Here is an 18,805-nt window from a genome sequence, read left to right as displayed (position 1 = left end):
AAAGAAAGAAAGAAAGAAAGAAAGAAAGAAAGAAAGAAAGAAAGAAAAAAAAGCCAGAGTCCCGGAGAGAATTTACAAATTAGCCACTATTGTTGCAAAAAGAATTCTTTGCCTCACAAAAAGACTGTTGGTGGGATACTTTCTAGCAGCTAGAGACCTCCCTCCTGGAGAAGGGTGGAAGAGCAACTTCCCCGCCTGCAGCAACCAGGCCCAGGACTCCCTGACTGCTCTGGGCACCCTGCGTGGGCACAGGGAGGGGCAGGCTGCTCCCCCCCGGAGGTGGAACCCCAACCCCCCAGCTGCAGGAGAGAAGTTGCCAGAATTGGCCAAGTCATGATCTGCCGCTCAGCCATAGTTCTTGGTCCTCACTAGGAGGGGGTCCGGATCTCAGAGCCTTGTTCTCCCTGGAAAAGGAAACATCTCCCAGGGTTCTGTGTGTGTGTGTGTGTGTGTGTGTGTGTTGCCAGAACTTGTGCTTGAGGGCTCCTGTCGTACCCCTGAAGATTTTATCCTTCAAACACTTATTGAACATGCAGATGATGCTCATGCTAAGTCCCTTTCTACTTAACTGTGTAGCCACATTTGTAAGAGGAAGTGGCCCAGCCTACAGGTGTGCTTTGCTTAAAGACCCTTCCAACCAGAGGCTGGGGGAGGTTCAGATGCCGAAATCACAAGCCCTAAACCCTGTTGGGCCATCCTAGACCATCAACCAGAATTGACTCCTCACATATCACCAGCCCACACTTCTTGTTCACAGATAAGGAGACAGGGGCCCAAGTTACTTGGGCCCCTTGTCTGTTCCTAGGACAGGCACAGGCTCTCCCCTTCTCCCGTGTCCCCCCACCCCCCCAATGTAGTTCCACAATTCTGAGCACTCTGCTATACTAAGTGCCCCATGAGGACACACCAACAAAAATGTCCAGTGGGTTTTGTGGGATTATGGAGAATGCAGCTGGGGAAGGCAGTAACCTCACAGGCAGCAGGGGTGCGGGAGAGCAGTCCATGGTCAGTAAGTGGGGAAAATTTATCAACAATTTCATGACTGCAGGACTTGTCAGAGCCTTTAATGTAATTTATACAATACGTATCACATAATGTATTAATATGTGATCAGAAGGGGCAGGTATGGCATTCAATATTTTCTACACAAATTTGGCCACAAAGTCTCTTGTTCTCAAGAGACTTGTATGCTGGGAAATGCCAAACAAGGAATTCTGCAGGAGGACTATGGGGCACTAGGCTGCCTGGAATTAGTGTCCTCCTCAGGACAAAGGTCCCAGGCTCCCAGAGGGGAATGGAGGGCCTCCCTGTGAACTCCTCCCCAATGGCTCCCACTTCCCTTCCCTCAGGTTCAACATCGGCGGCCCCACCTCCTCCATCTCTGCCTTATGCTCCTACTTCTTCGATGAAGGCCCTCCAATTCTGCTGGACAAAATCTACAGCCGGCCCAATGACTCTGTCAGTGAGCTCTGGACCCACTCCCGGCTCACAGGTATGTGCAGAAGACTTCCCTTTCCTGTTCTCATTCTAGAAGCTTCTGGAAAATCAGGGAAAGGAAAGATAGCTTGGGTTCCGGGAAAAGTAATAGTAAAATATAAAGCCCCTGCCCTATGCTGTGCGCTTTTACAGATGATCCTTAATCCCTGCAAAATGCTACCTTTATACTTAATTTCTAGAGGAGAAAAATGAGTCTTAACTAGGTTGAGTATCTTATCTAACATCACCCAACTAGCAAGTGAAAGAGCCAGAGTTTGAACACTGGTTTGTCTAAAACCAAAATGCCCTCCATTCTCACCACTACAACCATCAGCCTACAAGACAAATGCAAAACTGTAAGGATCCCCCTGCCCATCGCCAAACCACACAGGGTGTCTGGCGCCCATCCTGCCTGAGCTCCCAGCAGCAGCTCAGCACACGTGCTCGAAGAAAGTTTGTGGCTCTGGACCCAGAGCAGTGGCTAGAGGAGCGAATGCAGGCCCAGGGCTCTCACAGCCCCATTGTGGGTGACAGGCTCACTCCGACTCCCTTGCTCAGCACGACAAACCAATGAACCTATACTCCCATCTGACGAGGGGCTAGGGGACCAACGGTGGGGGGTGCATATGACCAGAAGGAGACAGCCACATGGCTGTCCCCACAATTCACACTTTTTACACTTCCTTATCACACGAGGATTTGAGGGGAGCTTCAAGACATACATGCAAAAATATTGCAAAATGTAAATAAAAATTAGAACCAGGTGAATTGTAAATTCAAATGGACATTCAAAACCAAGAGGAACAAATAGACTCGAATCTGCAGATCATGGGGTCCTAGAATTGTGGTGTCTAACCCAGGAGCTGCACGTCACACGTGGCCACCAAGCATTGAGATGGGGCTCATATGAACTGAAATGTAAAAAGTGTATAAAGTGCACATCAGATTTGGAAGACTTTCTTATGGAAAGATAAGGATATAAAATCGCTCAATAATTTTTATTGATTACGTTTTTGAGCTATATTGAGTTAAATAAAACATTATTAGGATTCATTTCATCTGTTTCTTTTTACTTGTTTAATGTGACTCCTATAAAGCTTACAGTGACACCTGAGGCTCACATTCTGGCTCACATTCTGTTGCATTTCTATCAGACGTTGCTGTCCTAGAGGGTTGTTTTTGTTTTTGTTTTTTTTTAAAAGATTTTATTTATTTATTTGACAGAGAGAGACACAGCGAGAGAGAGAGCACAAGCAGGGGGAGTGGGAGAGGGAGAAGCAGGCTTCCCGCGGAGCAGGGAGCCCGATGCGGGGCTCGATCCCAGGACCCTGGGATCATGACCTGAGCCGAAGGCAGACGCTTAACAACTGAGCCACCCAGGCGCCCCACCTCCTAGAGGGTTGTTGCGATGAAGTCACACGTTTGGCTCTTCTGGGAGTCCAAAGTGAAAAGTGAGACTGGTCAGGTTAGGCATTCTCATTATTCACGAAGAGGAAGAGCATCCTTTTTCTGGGCACACATTTTTATCTCCATTTTACAGATACAGAACTGGGGCTCAGGAAAGAGTGACTTGCATGTGGACACAAGGCCACAGAACTAAAGTCCAGGCCTTCCTCTTTGCGGGGCCAGACAGTATGGAGAAGGCAGGTGCCTCCGGGTGGGGGCTGGACTCGCCATCTTGAAGGACCTTCTATTTTCCAGGTGAACGCTACGGCTCTGAGAAAAATGTGGCCATTCTGACCAGCGCCCTGACGGCCGGCGCCGCGGAGGAATTTACCTACATCATGAAGAGGTTGGGCCGGGCACTGGTCATCGGGGAGGTGACCAGTGGGGGCTGCCAGCCACCACAAACCTACCACGTAGATGGCACTCATCTCTACATCACCATCCCCACGGCCCGTTCAGTGGGGGCTGCAGATGGCAGCTCCTGGGAAGGGGTGGGTGTGATGCCCCATGTGGCTGTCTCTGCTGAGGCAGCCCTCGCCAGAGCCAAGGAGATGCTCCAGCACACTCTGCTGAGGGCAAGAAGGAGCCCCGGGGTGGGCGGGACCTCCAGGCCACATAAAAAGGGCACTCCAGCGCGTGGTCCTGCCTGAGGCCGTCAGGGGCAGCAAAGGGGCCTGCTGAGCTCCCGTAGAGTTAGAGTTGGTGGTACCCTTGGAGTTCATCCAATGGTCTCTTCACCACTGCCAACATCTCCGTTTGAACATCTAGGGACAGGGAGCTCACCCCTCAGAGGCAACCCCATCCATAGTAGTTTTTTGGGCGAGGTGAAGTCCAGAGGCACCCCCACCCGTGCTTCTTAATTGCCGACCCCTGGTCCGAGAGCAGCTCTATCCAAGAGAGTTACAATGCGAGCCGCAGATACCAGCGTATGCTTTCTAGTAGTAAAAAGAAACAGGTAATATTTATTTTCATAGTGTAATTTATTTAACCAACTATATCCACAGTAGTACCATTTCAGCAGTATAAAAATTATTATGAATGAGATGTTTTTGCAGGGAGCCTTTGAAATCTGGTGGGTAGTCTGCACTTACAGTGCATCCCATTTCTCACACACATGTCCCATGCTCGGTGGCCACCTGCAGCTGGTGGATCCCATGTGGGACAGCGCAGGCCCAGAGGCCAGGCACCCCAATTCCCCAGCACATTGTGCCCTCTCTGCCCTCCCTGCATCTGCATCTTCCCCATTAAAGCACCTCTCCCTCCTGCCCGGGGATTGTTTCTGTTCCCATCATGCTTCTCAGGAGCAATGGCCATCCTACTCACCCTGGTCTCCTACCGCCCACCACTTAGCACAGCACCTGGTGCCCAAGGAGCACACATGAGTAACTGGCAGCAAGTCTGTTTTCCTCTAGGTGGCAGCCCTTAGACCCTTGAAGACGGGTCCAGTTTCACCTGGAATCCTCCCAATCCAATTCTATATGGCAAGTCTGTCTTCCCTTCATATGTTCCTCCCTTGGCCTTGTTCTCCAGCTTCTGTCAGGGGCCCCCAAAAGTGGGCTCCAGTACCATGCAGCATTTGGACATGCAGAGTTGCAACTTGAGGGGAGAGTGGCCCTGGACGGTGGTCTGGGTGCCTGCCCCTCTTGGCCTAGTGCAGCCTATCACCATGCTGACTCCGGCGACCAAGCCCAATCCTAATAGGGTGAGAAGCTGGCAGACCCCAAGACCTCCTCCAGAACCGAGAAAGCCCCAGGAGGAGATGGGGAGCTTGGGGGGTGACCTGGAGGAATGAGGCCCCTGGCTGGCCCTGGGAGCCACGCAAACTTACTCTGCTGGAAATCAGCAGGGACCCTAAAGTGAGAGACTTCCAGGCCCCTGCCCAAAGTCATGGTGGGGATGTAGCTGGAATAGTGAGGACATCCACAGCCCCCAATTAGTGCTCTCAGAGCCTGGGCTCCAAGATGTCTGAGTGAGGATGAAGTCCTGGTGCCATCTGGCCTTGATGTCTGGGGAGTCCAGCCTGGAGCTGCCACAGGCGACGTCCCGCAGGGCACTGGGCCGACTTCATTACACAACCCTGACTTCACCAGCCCCCTCCCCAGGTCCCAGAGAGTTGTGGAGTCTAAGCACACCCCTGGGTCACCAGTAATACCTAGGGATTTCGCCACCTGGAAAACCTTGAACCAACCCTGTCTAAATAGGAAAGCTCTGATGGAAAGCATTCCAGTTCCTCTTCCTTCTGCTAAATTCAACTAAGATTAAGTGCACGATTGAATGTTAGCTGTAGCACAGATACTGGAATCTCACCCTTTTCTGCATTAGACCTATTAACATCCGGGCAGATGTGTGATGCCCCTACATGCTTACATTCTAGGCGTTCTCTCTCCTCCCTCTTCCTTCCCACCCTTCCCCACACACAGCTATCTGATGATCACCTAAGTCAAACAATGGTTCCTCTAGGTCGTAGAATCAGGGGTCATATTTTAACTTTTTTTTCTCTTTATACTTTTCTTTTTTTTCTTAAATCCTTATAATAAGCATAGATCATAATTTTCAAATGCAGCAGTCATTATTTCAAAAATGAAATAAATAAAACAAATTATATCTTGAGTCACTAACCATACCTTAGTGATCACTAGTAATTGCTTTTTTTTTTCCATGGGTTTTCCTTTGATATTATTTGGATTTCCTTGATTTACACAACTGACATTTATTGACAGTTGATTTCGTTTAAGGTGTCAGACTAGGTGCTGGGGGTCTGCCGACGGCACAGATCTCCATGGGTCTTAAATAGGGGAAGGGGTGGGGCAGCTCTTAGGGTGGATGACATACATAGTTCTCTTCTGAGCCTCACAGTGCATGGACAACAATTTTTTTTAATGGAACACATCACGAATTTGTGTGTCATCCTTGCGCAGGGGCCACGCTAATCTCTGTATCACTGTGATTTGTGTAGATGTGCTGCCAAAACGAACACTGGACAACCATTCTTACCATTTCCGCAGGAGTCAGCTGACACTCAATTAAGCTCACAAATTCACAGGAGGTCACACAGGTAGCACAAAGGACACGTGTCCTTTAGGCCACCCAACATATGCACCCCCTTTGAGTGTTCAGAGAAGCACTCCCCATATGAACCTGTGGGAAACAGACTCACTAAGAGCAGTGAGGTGTTTGGGAGCCCAGGTTCCATCTTGAACCTGTCCCGGGGGAAAGGCCAGGCCAGCCACTTCCCAGCTGCGCAACCCTGGGCAAGTTGCTTCACCTCTCTGGGCCTTGGTTTTCTCATCTGGACAATGAGAGACGTAATAGCACTTTCAGGGCTATGAAGACGAAATGAGCTAATCCAGTGTCCAGCCAATGTCATCTGACACCGTTTCCCCCGCCATCAAGCTGGACACACCAGAAGTCCACTTTCCCATCACCCTGGCCACCAGGGTATGGGCACGAGGTCCTTCCTGGGCCAATCAGAGGTTCCTGTGCAGAATATTTCATCTGTTTAAGCAAGTTAAATGTTTAAGCAAGTGGGAGCTGGGCAGCAGCAGTGGTCAGATGCCTAGTGTGCAGGGCCGTGGAGTCATGACCCCACTCAGCAGAGGTGGCAGCAACATCCTCCAGAGGCAGTCCCCCTGCCTGACCATGGCTGAGGTCCTGCTGAGTAGCTCGTTTTTCCTGCCCACTGTCCACCCTGAGCCCTCAGCCTGCCCATCCAACGCTGGGTGCAGGCCAGGCTCCTCTCAAGGCATCCTTTTCTGCTTCCATCAACCACAGACTTTTTTTTTTTTTTTTACAACAAACTGCACTGTCTGGTGCAGCTGGGCTAGGGGACAGGTGAGCTTTGAACCCACATCTGTCTGGCTCCAAAGACCCTGCTGTTTCTACCACATCATGAAGAGGCCCTGGGAAGAGGGCCTGAAGTGAGAGAAGTAGACCAAAGGGTCCTGTTCAGACCAAAGAGAAAGGGTCAGTGTTTCTGAGGTGGTTTTCTTGCATTGTTACCTGCTTGGAGATAGAAGACTGGAAAAAAAGGAAAAGGAAAACAAAATCCCACCAGGCCTCTCTTCCGGTGGCAGAGCCAGGTGACCCACAGCTGCCTAGGAGCCTCTGCTCCAATAGACTACAGGCCTCTTGAGCTCTTGATGTCCCAGTATGAACTCATCACCTCTACCTTCTCTTACCTTGCCTGGCCAAGGCCTGCTCCTGATCCTAAGACCCCTTCTTGTGCACAGCCACACCTCCTTCCTGAAATTAGGGCAGAGATCTGAGAGCTAACCCAAAATCCCTCCTCTCTACCCCCATCCCACTGTGTCCACACAATCACCAGGATAATGAGTTGTCTGAGTTAATTGCACTCTGCTCTGGGCCCACCTGCCATTCCCCCTCCCTTGTTTTGGGGTCCTGGCTTGGTTCTTAAATCCCCACCACAGACTCCTACCCCCATTTCTGTGGCCCAGCCTGGAGTCAGGGCCACTGCTCTGCCATGCAAACTTCTCAGGTCTCCCCCTGCTTGAGGCCCGCCCCCCCCACAAGGCACCCACTGACCTGCAGTGAGAGGGGCTGGGGCCAGCCTGTCCTCCCCATCCCCCAAGGTAACCCCAGCCCACAGACAGGCTGGACCTTCACCATCAGGATCCTTGCTGGAGACTTGTCCAAAGTCCCTGGTCCAGCCGGAGCCAGGGACCACAGTGGAGCATCAGAGGGGAAGACCCCAGCTCTCCTTCCATCTCACCCTCCTGCTTGCCTACACAGCCCTACATGCAGCCGTGTTTGCATGTCTGCCTGTCAGTGAGGGCCTTGGTTATCCACACAGCTTGAATGCAATGAGAGGACAGGGCTCAGAAAAAAGGATGCAACCCAAATCACGCTTGTGGGCAAAGAAGCCTGCCTAGGAGATTCCCACTGGAGGGCGCCCGTCTCGCACCTCCTGGGTCCTATAGGATTAGCGGCCATCTGGCCTGAGGACCTCCTTGCCTCCTTGCTGGTGAGGGTAGCTGTCAGTGAAAATAGCTTGCTAATGCAAGCGGCTTAGAATAGCAAGGGTATCAGAGGCCACTGACTTCCTGTCTCCTGCCCCAGGAAAACACAAGACAGCCAGGGAAGAAAATGTTAAATTTAAGGAACCCTAACCCTCCCCCCAGAATGTACTGCCTCCCCAACCCCCAATCAAAATTGGTTTCTGGAAATTCTCTCCTAGGAAGTGGCACAAATCAAAATGCCACCCTGGGAAGCATAATTTATTTTAAAAAATAAAACATTTTTTTCCTATGGGACTCATCTCTTACTATATGATTTTTAGTTCTCTCTCATGACTTCTACTACAAAAACAAAAACAAAATTATGCAATTAACCAGGGTATATAAAACCTTCTCTTACAAGAAGTGGCCTTCAGGGGAGGCCCACTGCCTCCGGGGGGGCGCCAGCACCTGTCAAGGAAAGGGAGGACGCACCCTTCACCTTGGAACAACTGGTGAGGTTCAGCCCTCTGTGGGAGTTCCTTCTTGTGCCCAGAAGAATAGGGCGGTTTGTGTGAGGTTAGCAGGGCTGGGCCCAGCACCCAGACTCTTCCAAGTCTGGATACATAATAGATTCAGGGGTCTCCAGCTGGTCGCTCCTCCCCCTCCCCATCACCATCACCACTAATGTGCTTCTTTAAGTCCATGCTATTCTGGCCATCAGCTTTTAAAAACCAACTGAATCACTAATTTCACATACAGTACTGATTTCTAGCCTCTCTTGAGGCCTGCATTCAGCCTGGCACTAAAGAGACTTCCTTCACCCAGGACACAGGAATTCTAGGTATCAGACCCACCCTCTCTCCTCTTCTCCCTGTCCCTAAGCCCAGTGGACTTCACTCACGTTCATTAATCTAATTATAGAGTCATTTGAGTAGGATACCCTGTCTTTACGGTCTAAGATTCAGGAACTGGCCAGAAGCTGAAATCCAGGATCCCAGCCTTGTTAAGGTTTTACTTCTCCTCCAGATAAAAGTGGGTGGCAGGGGAGGGGGAGGAGCAGATTTTGGTTATAATTGAGAATTAAAATGGACCTGAATTCAGAATGTCTTATTTCAGCCTCATTAGCACATTTTGGGGACTCTTATAAATCTTCATTGAATGGCTGCTGCTTGGGAGATTAAGATAGACATTGCCATTGTCCCAGCCACTAGAAGGGATTTTCCCTCGCCTATTCCAAGAAATTAGCCAAGCCTTTCTGTTCATTGACTCCGTGGTTTCTGTGTGACATCTGTAATGACAACGTGGCCAGAAAAGCACCAAGGCCCAAGATCCTGGAAGAGGGGAGGAGACTGAACACATTGGAGGACAGAGACAAAGACACCAGAGCCCCATGGGAGACAGTATGACTCTCAGGGAGGCTACCTTCATAGGCGGGGCACATTGGGGGAACTTTCTGTGAACTTGAAAGACAGGGGAGGAATTTGAAAATGACAGACTGCATATCTTACCAGAACCACAGGATCGGGGTGTAGAGCAGATTAAATTAGATATAGAGAATTTAAGGAATGTGATCATTCTTACCCCAGACTTAAAGAGGAAAATTCTCACCTGCTGAGGTGATGTTTTGTGGCAACATCACCAGCCAACCCTTAACTAGTATGGAAGGTGGCAGACGGAGATTGGGCAAAGTCATGATTCAGAGTGACTACTCTGGAAGGGCAGGAGAGAAGAAAGGATGAGGCAGAATTTGACTGCCAAGGGGACTTTGGGAACCCAGCCTGGTGACAAGTAGGAGCTGCCACTTTCATAAACTGTAAGTCATCATTTCCATAAGTCATCTTGGAGTTTGTCAATTTCAATGGCTGCAAAGCAACTTGCATGTCCATTAGTTTTTATTAAAATAAACTGCCTCTTATAAAGTTGGGGAAAGACATTCCGTTACACTTCTTCATAACTTTTATTTGGTTAGCTTTAATATTTTTCAAAATGTCTCCCTTGCATGAAAATGATGGGGTCACTGCTAATAGTAATTCTGCGTGTGGTTACAGCCAATGGTCTTAGAGCATGTGGGCAGGTCACGGAAGATGCCCAGGCTGACATTTCAGGGGTCCTGGCCTTGACCTCACCACCACTTGCCCTGCATCACTTTGCAGGTCTGATCATCAGTGGACCTCAGTGCTCATCGCTATAAAGTGAGAGGATGCAGGAGAACTCTAGAGTCCCCTTCCATTCCAAATTTCGATTTTTAGTATAATGCACTTGTACCTTTCAAAGTGATTTCACAGAAATATGGACCAATCCAATAGATTGCACAGAGGACAGCTGTGCACACCATCTGATAGATGTCAAAACACTTATGAGCAGCTGATTCAGGGTTTGTCAGGGGTGAGACTGGAACCAGGCACCTCATTCATTCATTCATTCAACAAATGTCTGTTGAACACCTACTACATTCCTGCATTGTTCTTCCTGCTGGGGATACAGCAGTGAACAAAACCAAAAATCCCTCATGGAGCTTATGCTCCAGTAATGGGAGAGACACAGTAAATAAGTCAAATCAGTAAACTCGTGTAGCATACAAGATAATAGAAAAGTGTTCAAGGAAAGGGTGATAGGAAATGTGGGAGTGTATGCAGGATGCAAGGCGAAATTTTAGAAGGAGTCAGTGCCTGACCCTAGATCCTATTTTTAAACCATCCATGATGCCATGTAACCACATGCTGAGCAAATGCATGGCAGGCTGGGAAGGATGTGAGCTCACAGTTGGGTGGTCCTGGGACCTTATTCTTGCACCATTTCTCCTGAACCTATGATCTTAGAAAAGACTCTTAACCTCTTGGAGCTTAGTTTCTTCTGCATTAACATGGGAATTAAAGATCTACCTCCAGTGCACATCAGGCAGATGCAACGATGTACGTCAGTGCATCACGTGGAGCCTCCAGGTTCCAGGTTCACACTCCAGGGAGCACCCTTTCCTTACCCATGTGGGATGGCGGGGGAAGGAGGCTCCTTGAAGCTTCAGCCCCCTTCTATGGGGAAAGGGACCATCCTACAAAGCCCATGTCTCTCTCAGGGAGGGGGCTTCCAAACCCCCCTGCAAGAATGGAGCTGCTCTGTTGGTGCCTGCAGCGAGCACCGCTGGCTCCTTCCAGATGCAGAGGCTCCTTCAGGGGGTCCTCTCCTCTCCTCCAGCCCACCCTTCCCTCTGCAGCCAGAGGATTCCTCAAAGTGCCTCTCAGATCCAGCCTTCTTGTGTCCTGGGCCAAACTCCTGTCCTTGGAAGCCTTCCTCCATCTCCATCTCAGAGGGCCACCATCTCACTCGGTTCTCACATGGGCCTTGTAGCATCCTACAGCACTGTAGCTCTGGTCCCCTCTTCCCCAGCCACCGCCCTCCATCTGAACCTCCAGCACCTGCTGGACTTTGATGATCTGCTCTGGCCCCCACTCCTCAGGAGGCCTCTGGAAGCACTGTCCTCCCCTCCCACAGGTCTGATGTGGGCCTGTTCCCTGTGCCTGGTGCCCCACACAGGCCTCTTTTTGGCATCTGTCACACTGTACGCTAGGCTGCATACCCTGAACAAGGACCATGGGCAGAATTCAGGGGCCTCCCCCAGGGCCTGGCACCAAGCCTGACACAGCAGGGGTGCCTGGGGAGATCAATAAATGAGTGAATAAATGGCTGGCTATGGGTGGAGAATGGATGTGTGTGTGGGTGGAAGGTGAGGGGAAGGTGAGTCAGGGGGATGGGGGTAGGGTGGGCCAGGTGGGACCTGCTGCTGCCTGCACCAGGTTGGCACATGGAGAGGGAGAGAAGAGGTCGAGTTTGGGGGCTGTTTGGATGGCTCACTGGCCGCTGTCTGAACGCCCCCACCAGCTCCTTCCCAACCACAGCCTGAGCTCTGTGCCAGAGGCCCCACCAGAGGGTTGGAAATTGCAGATCAAATGAACATGTCCCGAAAGGGAAGTGGAAACCAGTCGAAAGAACTCACTGACTCGAAAGAACTCCCAGCTGATGGCCTTCACACAAACTGGCCTGAGTTATATCAGAGTTTATGACCTGAGGTTTGCAAGGACAAATGCAGATAAACAGAACAGTTACTGAGAGAAACACAACATGCAGTAGATACTGGTAGCCAGAACTCTCTTAATTCTCACAGTGTTTTAAGCCTAAACCGTTGTACATCATCACTTCCTGAGAGCTAAGGGGTGTGTGGGTGGGTGGGTGTGCTGTTCCTTTTGCCCCCTTTCATGAATTCAGAATGTGAAGAACCATGGAGCGAGTGTTGGTTGAATTATTGGTCCCAATTCTTCATGTCCCTGCAGTAGGATTTCACATTCACTCCCTCATCATGGCTTCACTGTGGGCAGCACGCACATATCACCCATTTACTTTGGGCTTGGCCATTGACTTGCTTTGGCTAAGAGGATGTTAGTAGAATTGACCCCAAGGGACGCCTGGATGGCTCCGTCAGTTAAGCGTCTGACTCTTGGTTTCGGCTCAGGTCATGTTCTCAGGGTCTTGAGATCAAGCCCCGTGTCAGGCTCCATGCTGAGCATGGAACCTGCTCAAGATTCTCTCTCTCTGCCCCTCCCCCCACACTCTCGCACTCTCTCTCTCTCAAAAAAAAAGAAAAAGTGACTCAAGCAGAAACCTGATGTTTGCTTGTGTATTTGGATTTTCCTTCTTGGGCTCTTGGCATAAACACGAGAGAAGTATCATCTGGGAAGCCCATCAGTCCTAGAGTAAAAGATGAACTTAAAGATAATTTGTGATCAGAGCCAAGCCCAGCCAAGACCAACTCAACCCAGCCAACCCATAGAACCTCGAGTGAGAAATAGATGCTTTGAGTTGTTTGCCACTGAGATTTTGTTATTTAACAACACCTGCCTGATCTGGACAATAATATCATTTAATCAGTGATCACACTGTGCCAAGTGTCATGCTGGCTATTTTCCACACACCTTCGCATGTAACCCTGACAACATCCCTAAGACACAAGTGTCACCTAAGAACACTGGGGCTCAGACGATTAAAGCAATGTGTCCAAGGTCAGGGCTAATATGTGAAAGATTTGAATCCAGGTTTGTCTGCCTCCAAAGCTCATGCTGTGTGCCAAACTTGCCTCCCCAAGGAACAAACAGAATGGTGACAGGAGCAGGGCCTCCACTTCATGCCTCATAGTCCCAATGCCCTAGGTTAACAAAGCATATCATTTTATTGCATGACTTTATTTCCATCAAAACACATCACAGCTGAGGGCTCTCTTTTTCAAATGATGACTGAGGTGTTCATCTATGAACTCCAATGCAGACAGCCCTGCAGACAACTCTGACCAGCTTTTTCAAAGGAAACACCAGCGAGCCATCTCCGGCTCATTGCCAAATCTTAGAAGCTGCCCCTACAGGTTTGCTCCACGGTCACTGGCTAACTGTGAGAAGTCATGTGCCGAGACAGATGGTGGCGCTCCCGGAAGTATTCATGGCAAATGGGACATGTGAGGGCCTCTTCCCTCAGCTTCTTAGAATGTAGGTCAGGCCCTGCATGCTCCTTTTTGTGGTGGGACCGCATGTGGAAGACCAGGTCGGAGGTCAGGCGAAAGGACAGGTTGCACTTTGCACACCAGTTCTGGGTGGACAGGCCCAGGGAGGTGAACGTGGGTCGCAGCAGAGCCCAAGAGGCAGGGGAGGAGGAGGATGAGTGTGTGGGTATCTGGCCAGTGGCATGCTTTAGCCACAGTGTGGGGGCACCCATGAAAGCACTGCAGACAGGAACATTTTGTGGCAACGTTTGCAGGTTCCAGAAATCACCCACCAAAAACTTAGAATTTGAAAGCTGACCCCAACAAGGGACATCTACCGTGTTGATGAGTCCCAACAGCTCCCCAAGGGCATCTGCGTGTCCCTCTGCCTGGAAGGCAGAGGTTGGCCCAGGTCTCCCTGTTGGACACCTGGATGGTTTGCTGAAGGCGCTTCTCGGTTCCCCTTGGGCTCCGCTGGGCCAAGAGAAGACCTTGCTGCCAGCTGGATCCCTGGGGATCTCCTGTGTCAGCTGCTGGGGGACAGGCCAGCCTGTGGGGTTACCATGCTCCCTCTCCTTGGCCTGCGCACCCTCCAGCCTCTTCTTGAGCCGAGGCACCTCCGTGAAGGCACTCTGCCCCTGTTCCCAGCACACCTTCTGGGCCATTGGCTTTCCCAGTCTGAGTTTGCCTGGGGTTGCTGACAGCACCAGCTCAGCATAGGCCTCATGCTGGCCCCCACCGCCTGTGGCAGCCTCAGAGCCCAGGTGGTTGGTTTTCGCCAGCAGCACTGGCTTGCAACCCCTGCCCTGGTCGGCTTCACTAAGCCGCCATCTGTTTTCAGCTGAAGAGCTCCGCACAGCACCCTTCCCAGCAGCCATGCTGACCAGCAGGGTGTGAGCCAGCGCCAAGGTGGATGCTCCAACGGCTGTCAGTCTTCAGGGGCTTTGGTGTTCCAGAGGGCTTGACCCAGGGAGGAGCCGTGAGACTGGAGCGCTCCCCCGTTGGCTGCACCAGCACACTTGGACCACAGGACACTGCACAGAGAGGAAGTAACAGCAGTGAGACATGCGCTCCTCATCTTTGCTGTGTGCATCCAAAGAAGCCTGACTACCCAGGATGCAGCAGCTCACCCTGACTTGGAGCACTGTGCCACCTGCTTTCACCTCCAGGACTCCATCAGGGAGGAAGGACCATGCCACGTGACCCTGCCACCCAGGGGCGAGGCTCAGCACTGCCCCTGCACCTGCCAGCATCCAGGCAGCAGCTGCTGTGTTCCCACAGCACACGACGTGTCCACCGGGCAGTTCCGACCCAGCTGACAAATCTAACGTGTTTGCACCCTGACTTATGAAAGTTTTCATTGTTTAGAGTAGTCTTGCTGCTCAGTGCATCCATTTTTCTTCCACAGAATCAGACGTGACAGGACACCGAGCACCTGGGAGTGGAGCTCCGGCAGCACAGGTGGCCAGAGGGTAAAGGCTGGACAATAAAATGCCCAGGCATGCCAGGGTGGGTCTGGGCCCCGCTCCCACTCCTGGGGGGCAGCCCCCTCTTCTCCACCTGGCCCTGCCCCTGGAGCAAGCATGGGTCTGCCCCGTAGCCACTCGCCAGAGTGCCCACACTTGGTTTGCCTCAGACATTAATCCATTTCCTTCTCCTCTGCTCACCTGTCAACTGTCCTCTTATGCCAACCTGCTGGACCTACTCAGGTAGACCAGCCTCCACTTTGCCCTGGAGGTGCTCAAGGCTTGGAGGAAAGACACTCACGGCCATATGTGAGGTGGCACTGAGGAGGAAAGAGTGCCATCAGCCCTGCTGGGGAGGCTTTCCTCCCTGCCCTTCCCTAATCAACTCCACCGGCCAGTTCTTGAAGCTAGGACACCCCTCTTCAAGCCTCCCCCCGCCCACTCTCCCCCAGATGGTGAGCAGCACTGGCTGAACCAGACTCACATGCACACACACACACATCTTCGTTCACCCACTCAAATACACATACACTCACAGAAACAAACACATATACACACATACATACACTCACATATACACAGTCATACATACACATACATACACTCACACTTATACATACACACACATACACACACACACACTCCCCCCCCCCCACAATTCGTCTCTCTTTCTATCCCCAGCTCTGCCTCAGACAGCTCTCCAGATGACATTTCAGAACCACAGGCTGTCTTTCCCAAGCCTGGGCAGGCGCCCACACTACTGTCCTCCGGGTCCTGCTGCACCCTGCACCCCTCTGCAGACAGCCCCACTGGGCTGCCTTCTCAGCTCGGGCAACCTCTGCCATCCACAGCCATGTAGACCCAGTCATCAGAAATGTCCAGAGTGCCCTGAGCCACAGATGTGACAACTCTGCTTTCAGCATTCAAATCTGGAACATGGGATCTTACTGCAGGATGAAATATTTACTACCAGGGATGCTTCATCATGTAAACATAGAAGTGACCATTTATAGACTATGTAGATGAACACATGCCAGAGATGCCAGAGGCTTCATATGCCTTATTGCATGGAATTTTCACAGTAACCACACGAAGGAAGCTGCATGATTCAACCCAAGGGCATCCATCTCCAACCTGCCAAATGCCACATTGCTAAATGCAGCGCTGCCTTCCAGCTTCTTGAGACCATTGTGGGTCTGAATTCTGCCAATCACTATATTAGATATCCATCCAACTCCATGTTCCATCAATTTTATTATTCAAATCTTAATAATAATAATGGGACCAACAGGAGGAGGAGAAAGAAAAGGAGATATAATAATAATAATAATAATAATAATAATAATAATAATAATAATATTGAGAAAGAGAAGAAGAAAAGAAGGTGACAAGGGTACTGCACTGACTGGGGAACTTTGGCATGACCAAGCTCCCTGAGGCTCACCTCTCTCCCATGCATCAGCACTGCTGGGCTAAGGTCACTCAGGCAAGTGCAAATAATGTCCTACAACACTCTCTCTGGGGCTCCATCTAACCGGTCCACTCTGTCTGTGACATTGCCAGATGGAAGCCTCTCAAAGAGGAAAATGATATGTGTCTGACGTGGCCTGTCCCAAGTGAACCTGTGCCAGCTCCTGATGCTCATCTCTTCCTGTCAAACGACTCACAGGCCCTTTCCCAGGGTCAACATCAGACTCTGGGTCTCATCCAGCTCCAGGCTTCATGCACCTCTCCTGTGATCCACCTCTCAGATGACCTGTGCAGATGCATGATGTCATCTCTGGGGTCACATCATGCCCTGGCTGGTGAGTTCTGGGTCAGGAGACCACATGCACAGCTGCTTGGTGCTGCCTCGCTCCTTCTTCCTACGTGGACCGACCAATGCCCTTTGCAACTGGAGGATGGTTCTCTGCCAGACATTCCGGTGAATCTATGCAGCCCTTGTTCTCCTTGCTCCCGTGCAATGTTAAGGGACTCTTTGCTGTCCCTCCACTCTCCTCAATAGCCCCAATTCATTCTGAGCTCTCACCCCCTGACACGATCTGCTCATCCTCATCACTCTGTTGTGTGTGTCCTGATAAGGGTTCTCTTCTCCTCCTTGGATCTTTTCAGTCTGAGCTTAGCAAGAAACCCCCTGAGCCACACAGACATCTTTCAGTAACACCCCGTGGTCTTCCTATTGAAAGGACCTGATTTCAATCCCAGACTCTCCAACATTTCTGAGCCCTTAGATCATGGGATTATAAGTGATCTTTGAGACCTTCTGAATCTGTGCTTCCCAAGTTTACATGGTGTCTGACCACATCCATCCTTCCCTATCATACAGGATACTTCTCCCTCAGGCTCTCAACCTTCCTGGGCCACCAGTGAGGATTCCTCCAATGAACACAAGAAGGGCTACATTCTTGGAAATGAAGCCTTACTCACTTCACAGTGTTACAAGCACATGCGTCTTTGTTTATTACCCATTTCCAGGGCACCGAGTGCAGACTCTGATCATTCTTTCACTTGGCCACATTCTGTTCACGCTATGACCAGGCCATCCCATGTTATCATCAAGCCGTGTATCACCCAGAGGATAAGTGCATGGGCTCTCACATCAGATGCCTCGACCAAACCCAACTTTGCTCTTACCAATCCTGTGACCACGGGCAAGGTGTTGATCCTCTCTCTGCCTATTTTCTCATCCAAAAAAAGGACCCTTTCTTAAAAAAAGGATCACCTTGGGGCCTACTCCATCAGGTGGTTGGTAAAGATTAGACGGATTAATGTATCTGAAGTGTTAAAGAGCCGGGCTCAATAAATGTTAGGTACATTAATTTATTCATTATTATCACACTAGTGCAAAGGGTAAGAGTCAACCTCCTGGCTGACCTTCCTCTACTCATGTGCTCCCAGGAACCAGTGCCCAGTAGTGTGTAATGAGTGACCCAATGGCCTGCCTGTTTTCCTCCTTCCCTCTTCATTCACAGAAGAAAGAACCTTTAGTCAACAACCGGGTGACCTCTTTTTCCTGAGGTATCTGAAGGTACTCTCCAACCTCTGTCAGCTGGCCAGCCTCCAGCCTATCCAAGCTGCATCTCACTCAGAAACTGGATCTTATTCAGTGATACCATGTATACTACCAACTAGTATCTCCTGTGTCTGCCTTCCTCTTTAGCTAAAACAAACAAGAGCAGATAATATCTCCTGTGTGCTAATCCTTTGGTTTCCCTAGACCTTGGAGGTGCTTCTCAGACCATTCTGGAAGGTTCCAGAGGATAATTATCTATCCACCTCTTCTACATATGGATTGTGACGTCCTGGGTTTTCCTGAACAGGAAATACACATGCACCCTCCTAGCTCTGGAACCCTGAGAAAATTAAAACTGGAGAGCTATCCAGGCTTTCCTGGAGGCTGGTTGGTGATGCTAGAGAGAAGAGGTCTTCCCAGCCAATCTCCACAGGCTCTATGTCCGCCTAGACCCCTTCAGCAGCAATGCCTGCTGTGTTCAAGCAAAACTAAACGCAGTTTTCCCAGAATGCAGCCAGACACCAGGCCCATAATGCAGTCGGCTGGAGTCCTAACACAACTTGGCCATGTAGACCAAGCCCAGTGGCGGCCTTCCGGGGAAAGTCCATGGCTTGTATATCAAACTGCTCAGCCAGACTCTACCTGATGCCAATAATAGCATCATTATCTACTAGAAAGGAGAGATACAGCCTACTCAAAGAAGGAAAGGAAATTTAAAAGCATTGCAGCTCAACACAAACCTTGAAAAAATCTTTTTATTGTGATTATCTGTTTTAAAGAAAAGTCACTTCCTGGGTTTCTGAAAAAGAAATCTGCTAAGCAAAGCAGACATGATGGTTTTAAATCATTTGCAAAGCATCCCTTTCATCCCACCCCTCCAGACTTCTGATACATTGGAAGTCAGCGGTACAATGATTTAAAAGTCAAT

At 50.3% G+C, this 18,805-nt stretch overlaps 2 protein-coding genes and 1 non-coding gene across 3 annotated transcripts in view; 1 reads left to right on the top strand and 2 right to left on the bottom strand.

Annotated features, from left to right (window-relative positions):
• Positions 1-3,572, top strand: part of RBP3 (retinol binding protein 3) — a 9,731-nt gene extending 6,159 nt beyond the window's left edge. The window contains exons 3-4 of the mRNA XM_021699962.1: positions 1,350-1,492; positions 3,178-3,572. Of these exons, the coding sequence (XP_021555637.1) occupies positions 1,350-1,492; positions 3,178-3,572 (538 nt within the window). The remainder of the gene's footprint in view (positions 1-1,349; positions 1,493-3,177) is intronic.
• Positions 3,573-5,795: 2,223 nt separating this feature from the next.
• LOC123325191 lies at positions 5,796-5,899 on the bottom strand. Its single transcript, XR_006540295.1, has one exon. It is a non-coding gene; the product is annotated as a U6 spliceosomal RNA (small nuclear RNA).
• A 7,405-nt stretch (positions 5,900-13,304) lies between these two features.
• Positions 13,305-15,719, bottom strand: ZNF488 (zinc finger protein 488). Its single transcript, XM_044916215.1, has 2 exons — positions 15,701-15,719; positions 13,305-14,323 (listed from the first exon to the last, which is right to left on the bottom strand). The coding sequence occupies exons 1-2, from the start codon at positions 15,717-15,719 to the stop codon at positions 13,305-13,307; spliced, it is 1,038 nt and encodes a 345-aa protein (XP_044772150.1).
• Positions 15,720-18,805: the final 3,086 nt, after the last annotated feature.

The sequence above is a fragment of the Neomonachus schauinslandi genome, chromosome 6 (assembly GCF_002201575.2).
Source record: "Neomonachus schauinslandi chromosome 6, ASM220157v2, whole genome shotgun sequence".
NCBI lineage: Eukaryota > Metazoa > Chordata > Mammalia > Carnivora > Phocidae > Neomonachus > Neomonachus schauinslandi.
The sequence above is the reverse complement of the archived record's forward strand: the minus strand, read 5'-3'. Positions and strand labels throughout refer to the sequence as shown.